General features: G+C 40.8%; 1 protein-coding gene across 3 annotated transcripts in view; it reads left to right on the top strand.

The window, feature by feature from the left end:
* SPATA18 (spermatogenesis associated 18) overlaps window positions 1–15,308 on the top strand; it is a 31,370-nt gene that overhangs the window by 11,719 nt on the left and 4,343 nt on the right. For 2 of the 3 annotated variants that reach the window (XM_087827527.1, XM_087827526.1), the window contains exons 5-11: window positions 1,478–1,573; window positions 3,120–3,419; window positions 5,072–5,420; window positions 6,791–6,949; window positions 8,054–8,229; window positions 12,731–12,854; window positions 14,647–14,730. In XM_087827527.1, coding sequence (XP_087683653.1) covers window positions 1,478–1,573; window positions 3,120–3,419; window positions 5,072–5,420; window positions 6,791–6,949; window positions 8,054–8,229; window positions 12,731–12,854; window positions 14,647–14,730 — 1,288 coding nt within the window. The remainder of the gene's footprint in view (window positions 1–1,477; window positions 1,574–3,119; window positions 3,420–5,071; window positions 5,421–6,790; window positions 6,950–8,053; window positions 8,230–12,730; window positions 12,855–14,646; window positions 14,731–15,308) is intronic. The other variant, XM_087827532.1, reaches the window with a different exon arrangement.

Below are 15,308 nucleotides of genomic sequence, written 5' to 3'. Positions count from 1 at the left end.
CAATGATGAGAGAGTCATTGATCAGCTGCCTCCTGCACGCCCCCGGAGCCCGAAACCCAGGCATGTGCCCTGACCGGGAATCAAACCTCGATCTCCTGGATCCTAGGTCGATGCTCAACCACTGAGCCATGCCCAACTGGGCTCTACAGTTTTTTCTTGATAAAATGTTCATTTTCCCATATATATATATATTCCCATATTATATATATATATATATATATATATACACATATATATATATATATTAAAACCTATAACATATTCACATTTGAATTAGATCACACAATTTCCTTTCAACCTCCATAGGCCTACTGTGAAGTTATTGTTACTATGGCTTTGTTTTAGACTTTAGACATTTCTTTCATTCATTTTTAGGGCTTTTTGTTTGTTTGTTTGTTTTAAATCTACTATGTGACAGGCACTATTTTAGGTGCTGGGGATAAAGAGATGAATACCATAAAATGTTTGCCCTCAAGTAGTTTGCAGTGTGTTTGTAATGAGATTGCGAGTGTGAGCTGCATGTTGGAGGAGCTCAAGAGAAGGGGAGACATACTTTGAAGAGTCAAGGATGGCATGAAGAGTTGCATTTGAAGAACGAGGACAGCTGGCGTGAGTTTAGATAGCAGTTGCTCCCTCTTAGCCTTACGACTCCTGTGATGAAAGAGCTGTTCCAGGGAAGTAGGGTCAGCTAAGTCAAGAAGCCTTTGCCCACCCGTGATCTCTCACTGCACTAGGACAACTTAATTGAAAACCATAGGTCTTCATCCATTGTCATCCAGCACATTCCCATTTCCTTTTAAATTCAGAAAGACTTAAAGAAATGGTATCATTTACCGTGACTTGCCTACAATGGAGATAGTCATTAAAACTGACAGTGACTGAGCTCTGTGGAAAACTCAGGAAACTCGTGCTTAATAAGTGATGGAAGTCAGAGGCAGGAAGACGCAAAATAGTTGGTAGTCACAGGTTAATTGTGGAGGACTTTATAGGTGGGCAATAATTTTTTTATATTTAGGAAGTCTGGGAAAATTAAGTGAAATTCAGCTTTTCTGTGCCAAGTAATCAGAATAGGTAGTAGTATATTGCAGAAAAATGAAGATTTTAAAGAACTAGGCAAACCTGAGGACTTGGTGTAATTAGATTAGATGAGTTACGAGGGCAAGCAGGAGGAATTGAACAAGTTTCTTTGTCCTTTACATTTTGATATTAATAATTATTACATAGTCTTTTAGGGGGTAGTAGCTTTATAATTTCTCTGTGTTTGACGCTGAGGAAGGGGATGCTAGCATGTTTTTGCATATAAGTGCATTACAATATTTACAATATCATCTGACTGAATGCAGATGTCTTATAACTTGATCTTGTTTATGTCGAATTTATAGTGTATGCCAAAAGTTCCTGAGAGAGAACTATGCCTTGATTTAGAAAGTCTGCCAATTTTGGAAAATCTGTCTTTAGTTACTGATTTCTCTTACAGTGTGGCTGACACTGCAAAGACTCCTGAAGCAACCAAGAACGTATCAACCATATCCCTTTTGGCTGCAGAGGAGGAAATAAATCAGCTAAAAAAGCAGTAAGGAAAAAAAAAATGACAGGATTATTGCAGCCCACTGATTAATCTTTGAATTTACCTTTTTTTGGTGTTCCATTACAATATGAAAGAATCTGTTCACAATTAAAGAGGAAAGGGAACAATATTTTTATCAGTGTTTTATGTATTTTTCTTACTACAAAAACATTACCTATCTACTAGAGAGAATTTTCAAACTACAATATAGTATAAAGGAAACGAAAAACCCTTTCATAATTCCAGGACCAGATACTGTTACCTTTTGACATTTCTTCCAATTCATACATTAGAAATAGAGTTAAGACTATGAAATAAGTATAAGCTTACAAATTTCGACCCCATTTTTTCAGTTAACATTGTTTTTTCTCAATTACTAATGAAAAAACACACTGCGGAACTTAGTTTTAAATAGGTGCATCATGTTCCATCATTTGTGTGTTTTCTTAATATTGACCTTGATACCAATTTTCAACATTGGAAACAACATTGTGATGACCTTTGTTGCCATTCTTAGTTTAAATTTCAGATTATTCTCTAAAGGTAAATTAGAAGGAGATCCTCTAAGGTTATACACCTTTAAAGTTATATACCTTCCTTGATTTTCATTTTGGTATTTCCCCCACAAAAAGAGCAAGTGGAAATTGTATTAAAATACATATGTGTAAATATATATTTATATGTATGTGAATACCATTCTGTCGCCTTCACACATGTTCCAGTTGTTCTGACTTCTTCAGGAATGCTCCTGAATTTTAGCTTGGAGCACCGTCCTGGTTTCCACTCGTATCCCCCTGATCATTTTAATCTCTCATTCCTATCTGATTTACCTTCTCAAATGCATTGGTCAAACTGCTCAGTGATTCTCTTCTTCACTGTTTCTAGAGCGGCTTTTAATTCTGCTGTTGCCTTTTCGGCTTCTCTGCATCTTTCTCAGTCTCACCCCTTCCCTTTCCGTCTTACACCATTGTCATTTTTGTCACAGCATGTCCTCTTCTTACGGCTTTTGCTGCCGTTTTATGATGGCCATGCCTCTTTGTATCTTTATGAGGCTGCCAATTTCATTCCCGAAGCTTCGTTTGTTTCTGTAGTCCATTCTTCTCATAGGTCCACACTTCCACCCAGTGTTGTAGGTGTTGGTCAGTGTCCAGTGTAGTTTCTCCCCATAGTCCATCTGCAGAGGTAATCTCTTTGCCCAGCTTCTGGACTAGGTTCCGGAGGTCAAATGCTTCTAGAATTTTGTGCGGTTTAATCAGTCCTATCTAGAACAATATGACTACAGGCCCACTCTGCTTTTGCTAGAGGACCCTTTCCAATGCCTGCTGCAGACATGGAGTGGCCCCCTGACCCTGCAAGCCTGCTCTTTGCTAATTTGTGTTAGTTCCTATGGATTTCCATTGGAGTTTCCCAATGCAATAATGGCCCACGAGGTAGAGTAGCCTCTGTTTTAAGTATGCCAACTGTTGCTTATTACCTTTGCTTCCGTCCCTCCCTCCCTTACCTCCTCTCTTTTCTTTCTTTACTTAAAAAAAAATTTTTTTTTTCTGTTCAGGCTTAAATCTCTTCAAAAGCTGGAGGAGTCCCGCCACAAAAACTCAGCGCACAGAAGCTCCGTGCGTAGGACAGAGCAGCGCGGTTTAGAGTCCAGAGCCCCAGAGCCCAAGACGCCTGAGCTCAGGAGATCAGAGCATCGCAGTGCGGATAAACGCAGCGCTGGCTCTGACAAACGCGACAAACGCGACAAGCGGGACAGGTGTGATGCAGACGTGATATCCGATTATGAGAAACAGCTCCGAACACTGAAGGATGAGATTGCTGTTCTTTGTGCTGAAAGATCTGCTCTCCAAGGAAGGTCTGATGCATTCTCACAGATATTTTAAATGCCTTTCGTTAGTGATAAAAGCCTGGCTTAGGAAACAAAGTAAAATGACATTCTTGAGCCCAAACCCCAACAATATAGGAAGCTTTGAATTGTAAAGTGTTTTCTCTAACGGACCCTTCAGAGAGAGAAACCACCTCCTGGATTGCTAATAATTGACGCTATTTTATTTTGGGCTGATGTTGAAACTTAAGGAGTGAGACTGAGCGATATGAGAAGGGGAAGTTCTTTGGCTTGAAACCAGATTTGAATGTGCCTGTAAGGCAAGAGGTGGTGCCCGTATTGCAAGAATGTTCCATTATATGAGGGTCTTGTTCTCTTAAGGCCCAAGAGTCCTTTCTCCAGGGAGGACCAACTGCCATTTCACTGCAGGGTGTTCCCTTTCCATAGCTTTGTTTGATGGAGGTGTAGGTAAGTGTTCTTGTGAACTCCCTTTCTACTGGTGGATAGGCGTTCAGACAGATCATTCACACAGTGTTGAGTGAAGACAAAGTAGGACGTTTCTCTTTGGATTTGTTGCATTTTCCTTGTCTTTCTACTCCACCCCCAGCCCGATAACATGCCCTGGTTCAAGTTATTAAGCCACTCCCATGCCCGGTCCCCATTCCCCTAAATGTCACCTTAGTCTTTCATTTTGAGGAATTACTCCTTCAGTGTTGTGCTGCTGCTGGCTTTACTGGCTCCAAAGAACATATTCTGTGCATTTCTGCCTAAATCCGAGTTTAGTGACATCACATTGATAGCTTGAGATGGGCCATGGTTGGAGCTTCTGTTGCACTATGGAAATTGACAAATACTATTAATGAGCCCCCCCCCCCCGAGTCCACTTTACACTTCCTTTTGCCCCATAGTTTCTTCTACAAAACTTTCTTTTTGGGGGGGGGGGAGGGCAGGAAGGGCATTGCCTTTGGGCTAGCTAGTCTGATAATTTCTGTTGTACTAGATAGTCATAAATGTTTAACTGATATGGTGCTTTCCAATTCGCCAAGTACTTCCCCATGTATTAGCTCACCTGATCTTCCAACCCCCACCCCCACCGCAAAACAGAGCAAAAATGATGTAGGTGAAAACTGAGGCTCTGGAGAGGAGAAACGATTGCAATTGCTCCTGCTGCTATGACGTAATGGAGCTGGAGCTACAACCCAGATCTTTCTCATTGTTTAGTGTTCATCCCATTTTATCCCATGAGGCTCTAAGGTTGGGGTATGAAATACAGGAAATCTGACTTCTTTAACTCTGGCTCTTGCTAGCTGTGTTACTCCAGGGCAGCCAGTTAACACTTCTGAGCTCCACTTCTCCTCCTCTGTAAAGTGGCCAGCGATCAATGCCGGACTCCCAGGGCTGCCTACAGGATAAACTGAGGTGCTCAGGGCGTGAGAATCCTCTATCAGGTCCAGCTCACCATGCAAGCAGAGTCTTGTTTCATGGTTGAGTCCCATCTGAGGTTGCGTGGAGACAGTGCCTATGGCCCACCTGGTGGGAAGGTCGTGGAGGCAGCCGCTTTCAGCCTGCAGGGGCCCCTGGCTCCTGAGTGTCATTTGCAGTTGAGGTGGGGAGAAGCGGAGTCCAGGAAGGACAGAAAAGTGAATCAGAGTGCTTCCCTGCTGATTCTTGCTTACCAACAGGCCCACCAGGAGCCAGTCTCCCAGTCCAGCCGCTCGCAGCCGCAGCCGCAGCCACAGCCGCAGCCGCAGCCCCAGCCGCAGCCCCAGCCGCAGCAACACCAACGGCCGCAGCCGCAGTCGCAGCCGCAGCCGCAGCCACAGCCGTAGCCGCAGCCCCTCCAACGCAGTGGTGAAGATCAGGTCCCCGTCCCCGAATCGCGCCAAACTGTCCAATGCGGCGCGCAAGGCTGCGCTCTTGTCCCGGTTCGGCGATGCCTATTCCCAGGCCCGGCTGGACGCGCAGTGCCTGCTGCGGCAATGCATCGACAACGCCGAGACCGTGCAGCGGATCATCTACATCGCCACCGTGGTACGTGACACTCGGGCTGCGCTCCAGAGGTCCTTGGGCACAGCGGGGAGACAGCGGTTTGGTGAACTGAACAGGACGGCTTAAAAGGACTGGTAGATCCTGAGGTCCCTGCCAGAGGGTGGGATTTCCATGCATCCCCTCCTTCCCTTTCTCCCTTCCTTCGGTTGCAAGTATTTGGGATGAATCATTTTTCACAGTCAAAATAACTATTATATGTATTAATATTGATATTGACCAGACATTTGTTGAAGCGTTTATGACTGTAGGACAATCTGGAATGGGAATATAACTTAGTTGATTTGCATGGAATCTTCTAAATGGGCACAGACACACCAGTGGGCATACTATTGCTAATGGCTGTCATTTGATTTCCATCCATTCTTAGAAAAGTCAGAGGGGTAGTGACCAAAACTGCTAACATATCAGCTACTTGAGGGTGGCAGATTAAAAAGTCCTCATATATACTCCTTAATTCCCAAAGCAAATGGGTCTGTTCCTTTGGTACCATATTGAGATACTGAGTCCATTAAGAGAACAATTAAATATTAAATAAAACAGGACATTGGTATAAGAGCAGAATTTTCAAAATCTACTGAAATTTGTCCTATATTTATTAATTTATGCCAGGAGTCAGGTAACTAAGACCTGTGGGCCATATCTGTATTTCTAAGAAAATACAGATAGCCAAGATTATAAGAACAGTTTTACATTTTTAAAGGGTTGTTTTAAAAAAAAAAAAAGTGACAGAGACAGTATATGACCAGCAAAGCGAAAAATGTGTACTATCTGGCTCTTTACAGAAACAAATGTGCCAGTCCTTGGTTTGAGGATTACTGAGTTGGTTGAAGTTCTGTGAGCATATAGGCTATGTGTTCATGTACAACTAGGTTTTCCCAGTGCTGACTACATAGCAGGCATTTAATAAATTAATATATGTCAGGAAACAAGCCCAACACTTAATATGTGTCTATGTATAACACACACTAAATTAATCATTTTCTCTTTTTTCTTGACCCGTGTGATAGGGTGTTACCATGGGATCTTAGCATCAGCTAGCATTTTTCAATTATTTATGTAACCACAGAAGATTTATTTCCTTGAACTTCTGTACTGTCCTATACTCCCTATTACCAGAACAATGGTCCACTGTCTTAAAATTAGTGAAGGTGGATAGTCATATATGTAATTATGTTCTTTTCAAACTTGAGATATATATTTTTCCTAGATTAAGAATAGTTTTGATGAACTGTGTTTAGTTGTCAGAAGATCCATATGGCATTGCATTTTTGATGAATTTCTTCATTCCTTGCCTTGGACCTCTTTGTCCCCCTCTTCTCACCAAATAAATTTGCTGCAATTTTTATGTGCAGGAAGCATTCCATGTAGCCAAAATGGCTTTCAGACATTTCAAGATCCGTGTAAGGAAATCTTTGACACCATCTTATGTGGGGTCCGATGACTTTGAGGATGCCGTCTTGGATTATATCATTTGTCATCTTGATCTATATGATTCCCAAAGCAGTGTCAACGTAAGTGTTGGGTCTCTTACTGGGGCTAGTTTGCTGCTAATGATGCCTACACTGAATTCTAATAACTCAGAAACCCATTCAGTGCTTCTAGGTAATGGAAGAGCAGAAACGGGCAGCATTCAATTTACTTTGTAGAACTAGTCAATATTAACTGTTTCTTTCTTAGACCTTGTATGGGGAAAAATATTCTGAACTTTATAGTTCTGTTCCTTAGATCAGTGATTTTCAACCGGTGTGCCACAATAATTTTTAAAACATGAAATAGCTTACTATTTAGTCAGGAGCACTGAGCTCTTTTCCCTTAGATTGTCAAATAACAAAATCACAACAGCCAACACAATAGGCTGCTCAGTGTGAATGAATAAAAATTATACCTATATTTTTTGTCAAATCAGCAAAAAATATATTTTTGGTGTGCCACAGAATTTTAGTAATTAGTTTGTGTGCCATGAGATGCAAAAGGTTGAAAATTACTGCTTTAGATGGGCCCTTAAGATTGGAAGGTAGAACATCATAGTGCCTAAGATTTTGTGAAAGAGAGGTGTGGATTTATATCCTGGCTCTGCCACTTACTAGCTGCGTCACCTTGCACATTTACTTAACCTCTCTGTTCTTTAGTTTTCTAATCTTTAAGTGGGAACAGCAGTAATCACAACGCCATAGAGTTCTCGAGAGGATTAAATGAAAGAAAGTAGGTCATTTGCTTAGCACAAGACCTGGCACATAGTGAACTCTCAATAAAAGCAAGCTATTATAATTATTATAGATTACAAACAAGTCAGAGTTCTGTGTTGGCACATTATATAACTTGCCCAGAATTTAAATAAAGGGAGGGAGAGGGAATAAATTAAAAATACTAAGAGGTTTTGGTTTCTTCTTAGTTTTTTGAGCCCCTCCTGGCCTTTCCTGTGTCATTTGTACTCTGCCATCTTTCCTCCTTCCCTGTTCATGAGGCCTCCTCCTCTTAGCACATGCACTCCTCTAGTTTAACTTGCTTTCATTCATTTTTCTTTTTCCACGTTCATCAGTCATAATGTCCTTAGGATTGTCAGAGCTTCTGGTCACAGGTTGGTAACAAGGTGATGCCATCTTCTTGTTTTTCAGGATGTCATTCGAGCCATGAACATCAATCCCAAGATTTCATTCCCTCCGGAAGTTGATTTCTGCCTCCTCAGTAACTTCATCCAGGAGATTTGTTGCATTGCCTTTGCAATGCAGACTTTAGAGCCACCCCTAGATATTGCATTTGGGGCGGATGGAGAAATTTTTAATGATAGCAAGTAAGAGACATAGGAGCGGAAGCTAGGGAATATAAATAAGTGATCTTGTCTCTATTTCCTGGGAACAATTTAGGGAAAAGAACACCAGGTGGGGAAATCAACAGATATTACCCGATTTCCAGGCCCTGCCATATACTACAGGACAGGGCCCTCTCCTGGGGTCATCTTCCTTCTCAGTCAAATGTGATTCAGAGGGGATGGTATGATTTTTATTGCTTATATGGGGGAGAATTAATAAGTACCTGGAGCCAGTCTGTAACATTTAAAAAGAAAGGTCTGTTACTCTTTATTGTTTAAAAAATTTTAATTGAGTTATAGTTGACATATAACTTTATATTGGTTTCAGGTGTACACCATAATGATATGATTCTTGTATGTACTGCAAAATCACCACCACAATAAGTCTAGTTAACATCCCCTACCATACATAGTTACAGCATTTTTTTTTCTTGTGCTGAGAACTTTTAAGATCTACTCTTTTAACAACTTCCAAATATGCAGTGTAGTATTATTAATTATAGTCACCATGCTGTACATGAAATCTCCTGACTTATTTATTTTATAACTGAAAGTTTGTATCTTTCGACCTCCTTAACCCATTTTGCCCATCCCTCATGCCTCTGGCAACCACCAATCTGTTTTTTGTATTTATGAGCTTGGTTTTTGTTTGTTTGTTTTTTGGATTCCATATATAAGTGAGATCATATGGTATTTGTCTTTCTCTGTCTGTCTTACATCTCTTGGCATAGTGCCCTTAAGGTCCATCCATGTTGCTGCAAATGGCAAGATTTCATTCTTTTTATGGCTGAGTAATATTCCACTGTATACGTATATCACATCTTTATCCATTCATCCATCAATAGACACTTAACGTGGTTTCTGTATCTTTGTTATTGTAAATAATGCTGCAGTGTACATGGGGGTGCATATATCTTTTCGAATTTGTGTTTTTGTTTTCTACAGATAATACCCAGAGGTGGAATTGCTAGATTATATGGTAGTTCTATTTTTAATTTTTTGAGGAATGTCTGTACTGTTTTTCATAGTGGCTGTACCAATTTATGTTCCCACCAACAGTGCACAAGGGCTTCCTTTTCTTTACATCCTCAACAAAACTTATTTCTTTTCTTTTTAAATTTTTTTTAAATCCTCACCTGAGGAGATATATATATTTATCTATATCTATATCTATATCTATATCTATATCTATATCTATATCTATATCTATATCTATATCTATATCTATATCTATATCTATATCTATATCTATATCTATCTATATCATCATCTATACCTATATCTATACCTATACCTATACCTCTATCTCTATCTATCTCTATCTCTATCTCTATCTCTATCTCTATCTCTATCTCTATCTCTATCTCTATCTCTATCTCTATCTCTATCTCTATCTCTATCTCTACCTCTATCTCTATCTCTATCTCTATCCCTCTATCTCTATCTCTATCTCTATCTCTATCTCTATCTCTATCTCTATCTCTATCTCTATCTCTATCTCTGTCTCTATCTCTATAATCTATCTATCATCTATTTAGAGAGAGTGGAAGGGGAGGGAGAAAGAGAGAAACATCAGCATGAGAGAGACACATGCACCGGACTGGAACAGAACCCAGGACCCTTGGGTCCAAGGGCCTATGCTCCAACCACTGAGCCAAACCGGCCAGGGCTATTTCTTGTCTTTTTAATAATAACCATTCTAACAGGTGTGAGGCGATATCTCATTGTGGTTTTGATTTGCATTTCACTGATGATTAATGATGTTGAGCACCTTTTCATGTACCTGTTGACCATCTGTATGTCTTCTTTGAGAAAATGTTTATTCAGATTGTTTGCTCATTTTTAAATCAGATTGTTTTGTTTGTTTGCTTTTATTGGTTCTTATTGCATTATTTAGGCCAGGTTTCTTGAGGTATGGTGTATAGATCACCTGCATTGGAATTGTTCAAGAAACCTGTTAAAAATGCAGATTCTTGGATCACACTCCATGATATTTCTGCAGTAGGTCTGGGTGGGGCTTAGGAATCTGTAATCTAGCAAGCACCCAAGTATTCTTTATGCTCTCTAACATTTGAAAATGACTGCTCTAGACTCTTTCATCTAGGACCACTTGGTTTTTACCAAGTTTTACTTGGAAAATATTTCCTTTATAAATTAGAAGAAATTAAATTAATTTGGAACATTTTACTGAAATTTTATGAGATCTTAGGATATAGCTGGAGATTATCTGGGAGGAGGCCAGTGGTTAAGAACAGGGGCTCTGCCCGGCCTGACGTGGCTCAGAGGTTGAGCATCGACCTAGGATCCAGGCGATCGGGGTTTGATTCCTGGTCAGGGCACATGCCCGGGTTGTGGGCTCGGCAGCCGATCAATGACTCTCTCATCATTGATGTTTCCATTTCTCCTTTCCTCTCTCTGAAATCAATAAAGATATAAAAAACCCCCCCAAAATAAAACAGAGGCTCTGGTGTTAAGCTATCTGGGGTCCATTCCTGGCTCCACCACTAATTAGCTGTATAATCTGGGCACGTTACCTAATTTTTCTGTTCCTTAGTTTCTTCTCTGTAAAATGAGGGAAATATCAACCCCTACTTCCTAGGGCTGTAGAAAGTTCATTGAGACCATTCAAATAAAGTACTTAAGGACACTACCTGGCATATCGTGTACACTCAGGAAAGGTTAGCTTTGGATCTTCATTCAGGCTGTAGAGTTATGAGTTGGTGGCAGCCCCCATATTCCTCCTACAAATTTGTTGATGATGGAGACCATGTACCTTTCTTTTGCTTATGAAAATCACTGTGATGGTGTTTCTAATTGCCTTACAGCCTGTCATATTTTCCAGCCATTGCCTTGTTTCTAGTTTCAGATCGCTGCCCCTGGCATAGGTCCACTCAAGGAAGAGCTGAATATTAGAACATTACACTGCAGCTGGATCTTTTTGATTTTCTTACAGAAAATATCTGCTTCCCTCTTTTTAAAAATTCCTTTTTCCTTTAGAGGATGCATGGTCCCACTCAGAAATATTCATCCACTTGACCTGGCCAGGGGGTTCAGTTGGTTGGAGCATCCTCCTGTGCACCAAAAGGTTGCGGGTTCTATTCCTGATCAGGGCACATACCTAGGTTGCGGGTTCGAGCAATCCCCAGTTGGGAGCTCGTATGAGAGGCAACTGATGGATGTTTCTCTCACATCGATGTTTCTCTCTTTCCCTCTCTCTAAACATATCCTCTGTGAGGATTAAAAAAGAAAGAAATACTCCTCCACTTTGGTTTATGGAGCCTGCACATTTCCTAGAACTCTGGCAGGCCTCCTGCTTGCACGCCTTTAATCAGGGAGCACGGGGCCTCTTGGGGGCATTCTGGACTCTACTCCTGGCTGCTGTGGAGCGGAAACTGCAGTTCCTAGTAATGACTGGACTTGGTTCTACCTCTAGGACTTCACAGCACAAGTCTAATCCTTGTTTTTGTGTTTTTTGTTTTTTTTTTAAACTCTGGCAGGCTTTCACACATTTAAAAGCAATTACTCAAATTCTCCTCCTCCTGGCCTCACGCCTTCAGGTTTTTTCCACGTGAAGGGGTTAGGGGTTGAGACTTTTCCCACAGATCCATCTGTTTCCTTGCCTGTGCTCTGTGCTTCCTGAGCACCCCTTTCTGAGAAAGTGTCCACACTGAATGCAGTCCCTGGTTTGAACTGACCAGCCTGGAGGGGCTGACACCCTTTTCATTATTATTCTCTATTAACTCAGCTAATTTTTTTAGTTTTTTTTTCTTTTCAGCCATATAACACTGTTCACTCATTTTGAGTTCAACTGAAATCTGTTATTATATTTTTACTTGGGCTGTGATTAAGCCATTTGTCACCTCTAACTTTGTAGTTAAACGCTTTTTAGACTCAACTGCAGGCCCCATAGGTATCCAGCTTATTTCCTCCCGCCTGTTGAGCTATTTTTTCATGCTGTCATCTGTTTTGTTTTTTCTGACCCACTCCCCACCTTTGAACCACTTTTCTATAATTCATGCAAATCATTGATGAATATATTGATTTATCACAGGATTGAGAGAGCCCTTTGCACCTTTGTTCACGTTCTCATGGACCCATTAATTACCTCTCTTTGGATATGATCACTGAACCAGTTTCCAATCTACCTACTTAAGTTAATCATCCACTTAAATTTCTCCTATTTTGCCCACAAAGCTAGCATGAGAAATCTTGGAGGAAGACAAGGGGACTTCACACGGTCTCCAGCTTTTCCCTGAATTGCCGCTCAGAGAGAGGGATGAGATTAGCCTGACATGACTTGTTCTTAGTGAGCCCGTGGGGTCCTCGTTATCACTGGTTCCTATCTAAGGGCCCACAGCCATCTCTTTAATAACAGAATCTAGATCTGAGCATAATCTAAATGGAAATTTGCACTGATCCTGCCCCCCCAGTTATGCTGCATAATTGCTTAACGTCTCTTTCTCCTTTTGTGTGTTTAAAACAGGTATCGTCGCAGCTATGACTCGGATTTCACCGCGCCCTTGGTCTTCTATCACGTGTGGCCTGCCCTCATGGAGAATGACATTGTCATTATGAAGGGAGAAGTTGTCACCAAGAGGGGGGCTTTTGTACGGTGGCCTTGCATAGTGACAGTTCATCCCAAGTGTTTGATTCACAAGTTCGAGAACATTTATAAACCCAGAGATTCTATAAAAGAAGTTCATAAAGAGTTGCTTGATAAGATTTCATACAAAGGAGAGGAAAGGGATTGGCTGGGAAAGAACAGATTCTTTTCTTTGATTTGTCCACGAGGCTTCATAATTTCCTGGCAGTAATTTCTTTGCCTGTTACTTTATTTATAAGATAGAACTACGCCTACCTGCCTCCCCCATCTTAGAAATATTAAGCTAGCGGAAGGGCAAAAACCTTTTGAGCTCCCCATATAGGAGGCTCTCTGTAACTAAGCATTTAAAAGGGATTAACTTTCAGGAAACAGTTTGCCAAATTTTTACTGACAATTCTCCATTTTGGGAAACAACAAGCCGTTTTCTCTCCTTGGTATGATACGTAGAGAGGGGAGGGATGGAGAAAAAGCAGGCAGAGCAGGTGCGGGGAGAGGAGCCAGTCCGTCTGGGAAGGTTGCCTCCTGTGTACTGTGCTTGTAGGATGTTTTGAGCATGTTAAATAATTGGGCAGCCTTCAAAATAGAGTCTTCAGTATGCAAGTGTCTGAGTGTGTGTGTGGTGGTGGGGACTGGGTATTGGAACTGGTGGCCACGAGTGCTTGGACATTCTGTAGAGTGTACATTATGGAGTTTTGGCCCTGCCCTTTCTAGAAAGAGTTAAGTAAATTCTGAACTGCAGCTCCTCAGTCCAGATCAAAGCCACCATCTGGGTGGCTTCAGTTCCTGCCCTCTTTGAGCTGGACAACAGGGATGCGCTTCATGGCAGCTTTCCCCCTTACAGGGGAGAAGGGAAGTAGTGTATTTTAACAAAACTCAAGACAAGGGTTCTTGCAGCCGAAGCAGCCCACTTTAGCTAATAGTATTTCAATAAAATACTTTGTACAATGAAAATTGAGCCCATAGAAATTGGGTTGTGTTGTTCTAACAGCCACGGATACGCTATCCAGTGAGCTCATAAATGCTTCTTCCCCTACAATAACCACCCTCTGTTAAGAGACTCTTATTGTGGACTGTCTGCAGTACAATTTAGAAGGGAAAGAGAAGAAATGGCCACTATTGTGTTCTACATAAATAGCAATTGCCTTTTAATTTCCTTCTCTCCCATCAAGTATGTCACCAACAGTTGCCCAAGCTTGAATTTCTAATACAGAATGAGAATACCCTAAAAGGAACTTGGAGAAGGAAAGAGTTGAATGAAGGGGAATATTTTAGAAGGCTTTTCACTACAGAAATCTCATTATAGTGAACATTGTTTTCTTCTGACTGATTAATTTAGTTAAAGAGTAGGTGGGCAGCAGTGGTGATTTACTCTGTCACACAATTCGCTTCACTTAACGCTAGTTATTCTGCAGGCATTTAAGACCCAGGTGCCGGGGGCTCAGCAGTGAACAAAACAGGCTCAGATCCCTGTCCACAGGGAGCTTATGTTGTCTAATACTTACAAACTTAATGTAATTTGTAACAATTTATTCATCAAAACAAAATTCTATTAGCACCAGGAGTTTGAACATCCCAACGTTTATTGTCATGGGATTTTATTTGAGAAATACCCTAAAGCTATTGTCAAATACTGGGCAACTGTAGTAAATGAAAGGAGTGTACCTCAAGCTGGTGACCAGTAATGGGCAAGCATAATCCTATCAGCAAAACCTCTCTTTCTGTGGGATATGCATATCATTTTAAGCCACGTGAGCATTCATGAGCTAATGACTATTTTTCTTTCTCTGTCTTTTTAGTGGAATTCTGTGAGACCTGTAAGCCGAAGTCGAAGCAGGAGTTTAAGTCCCATCTGCCCCCGTAGCCATATTGGTTTAAGCTTGGTACATATCTAATCATTTTACACAAAGTCATCCTATGGTTGACATTTCTAAATTCAACAGTAGCCTATAAAAGCAGTGATTATAAGTTTGTGTGTAGAAAGAGAACCTGTTGCAGTAACCCCAACCTGAATTTTACATTACCTTGGACTAAGGTTTTAATCATTTAGAAAAGTATAGAAGTAGTTTTTTTCTGAATTAGTTGAAAGGCTAATAGACTTTACTTTATTTCATAGTTTTAGTTTTGTTTTGAAAGAAAGTGAGCTGTTAGATACCAGTTGTCCTTCTGAATAGAGAATGGAACACCTTAGTCAGCTGACCTCAGCACAGGCCCCTGCTTTCTCTGGAACTTACTGTATGAGTTGGAGAAATTGCTCAAATGGTCTGGATTTCAATACCATATGAGAGGCATTGCAGGTATTCATTTTCCTCCCCATTTCAAAGTAGGAAGACTGTTAGTCTCCTTTTATATTAGTTCTTGGGAGGATTACTAATACTTCTGTCAAAGAAAAAATAACGGCAATAACATCTCTGAAAACTAAGGACATTGTTGTGATCCATCACTGTTTATATATTCAACA

This window comes from Miniopterus natalensis, chromosome 1 (assembly GCF_054644295.1).
Source record: "Miniopterus natalensis isolate mMinNat1 chromosome 1, mMinNat1.hap1, whole genome shotgun sequence".
NCBI classification, from domain to species: domain Eukaryota; kingdom Metazoa; phylum Chordata; class Mammalia; order Chiroptera; family Miniopteridae; genus Miniopterus; species Miniopterus natalensis.
This window is presented reverse-complemented; position numbering and strand designations above follow the sequence as displayed.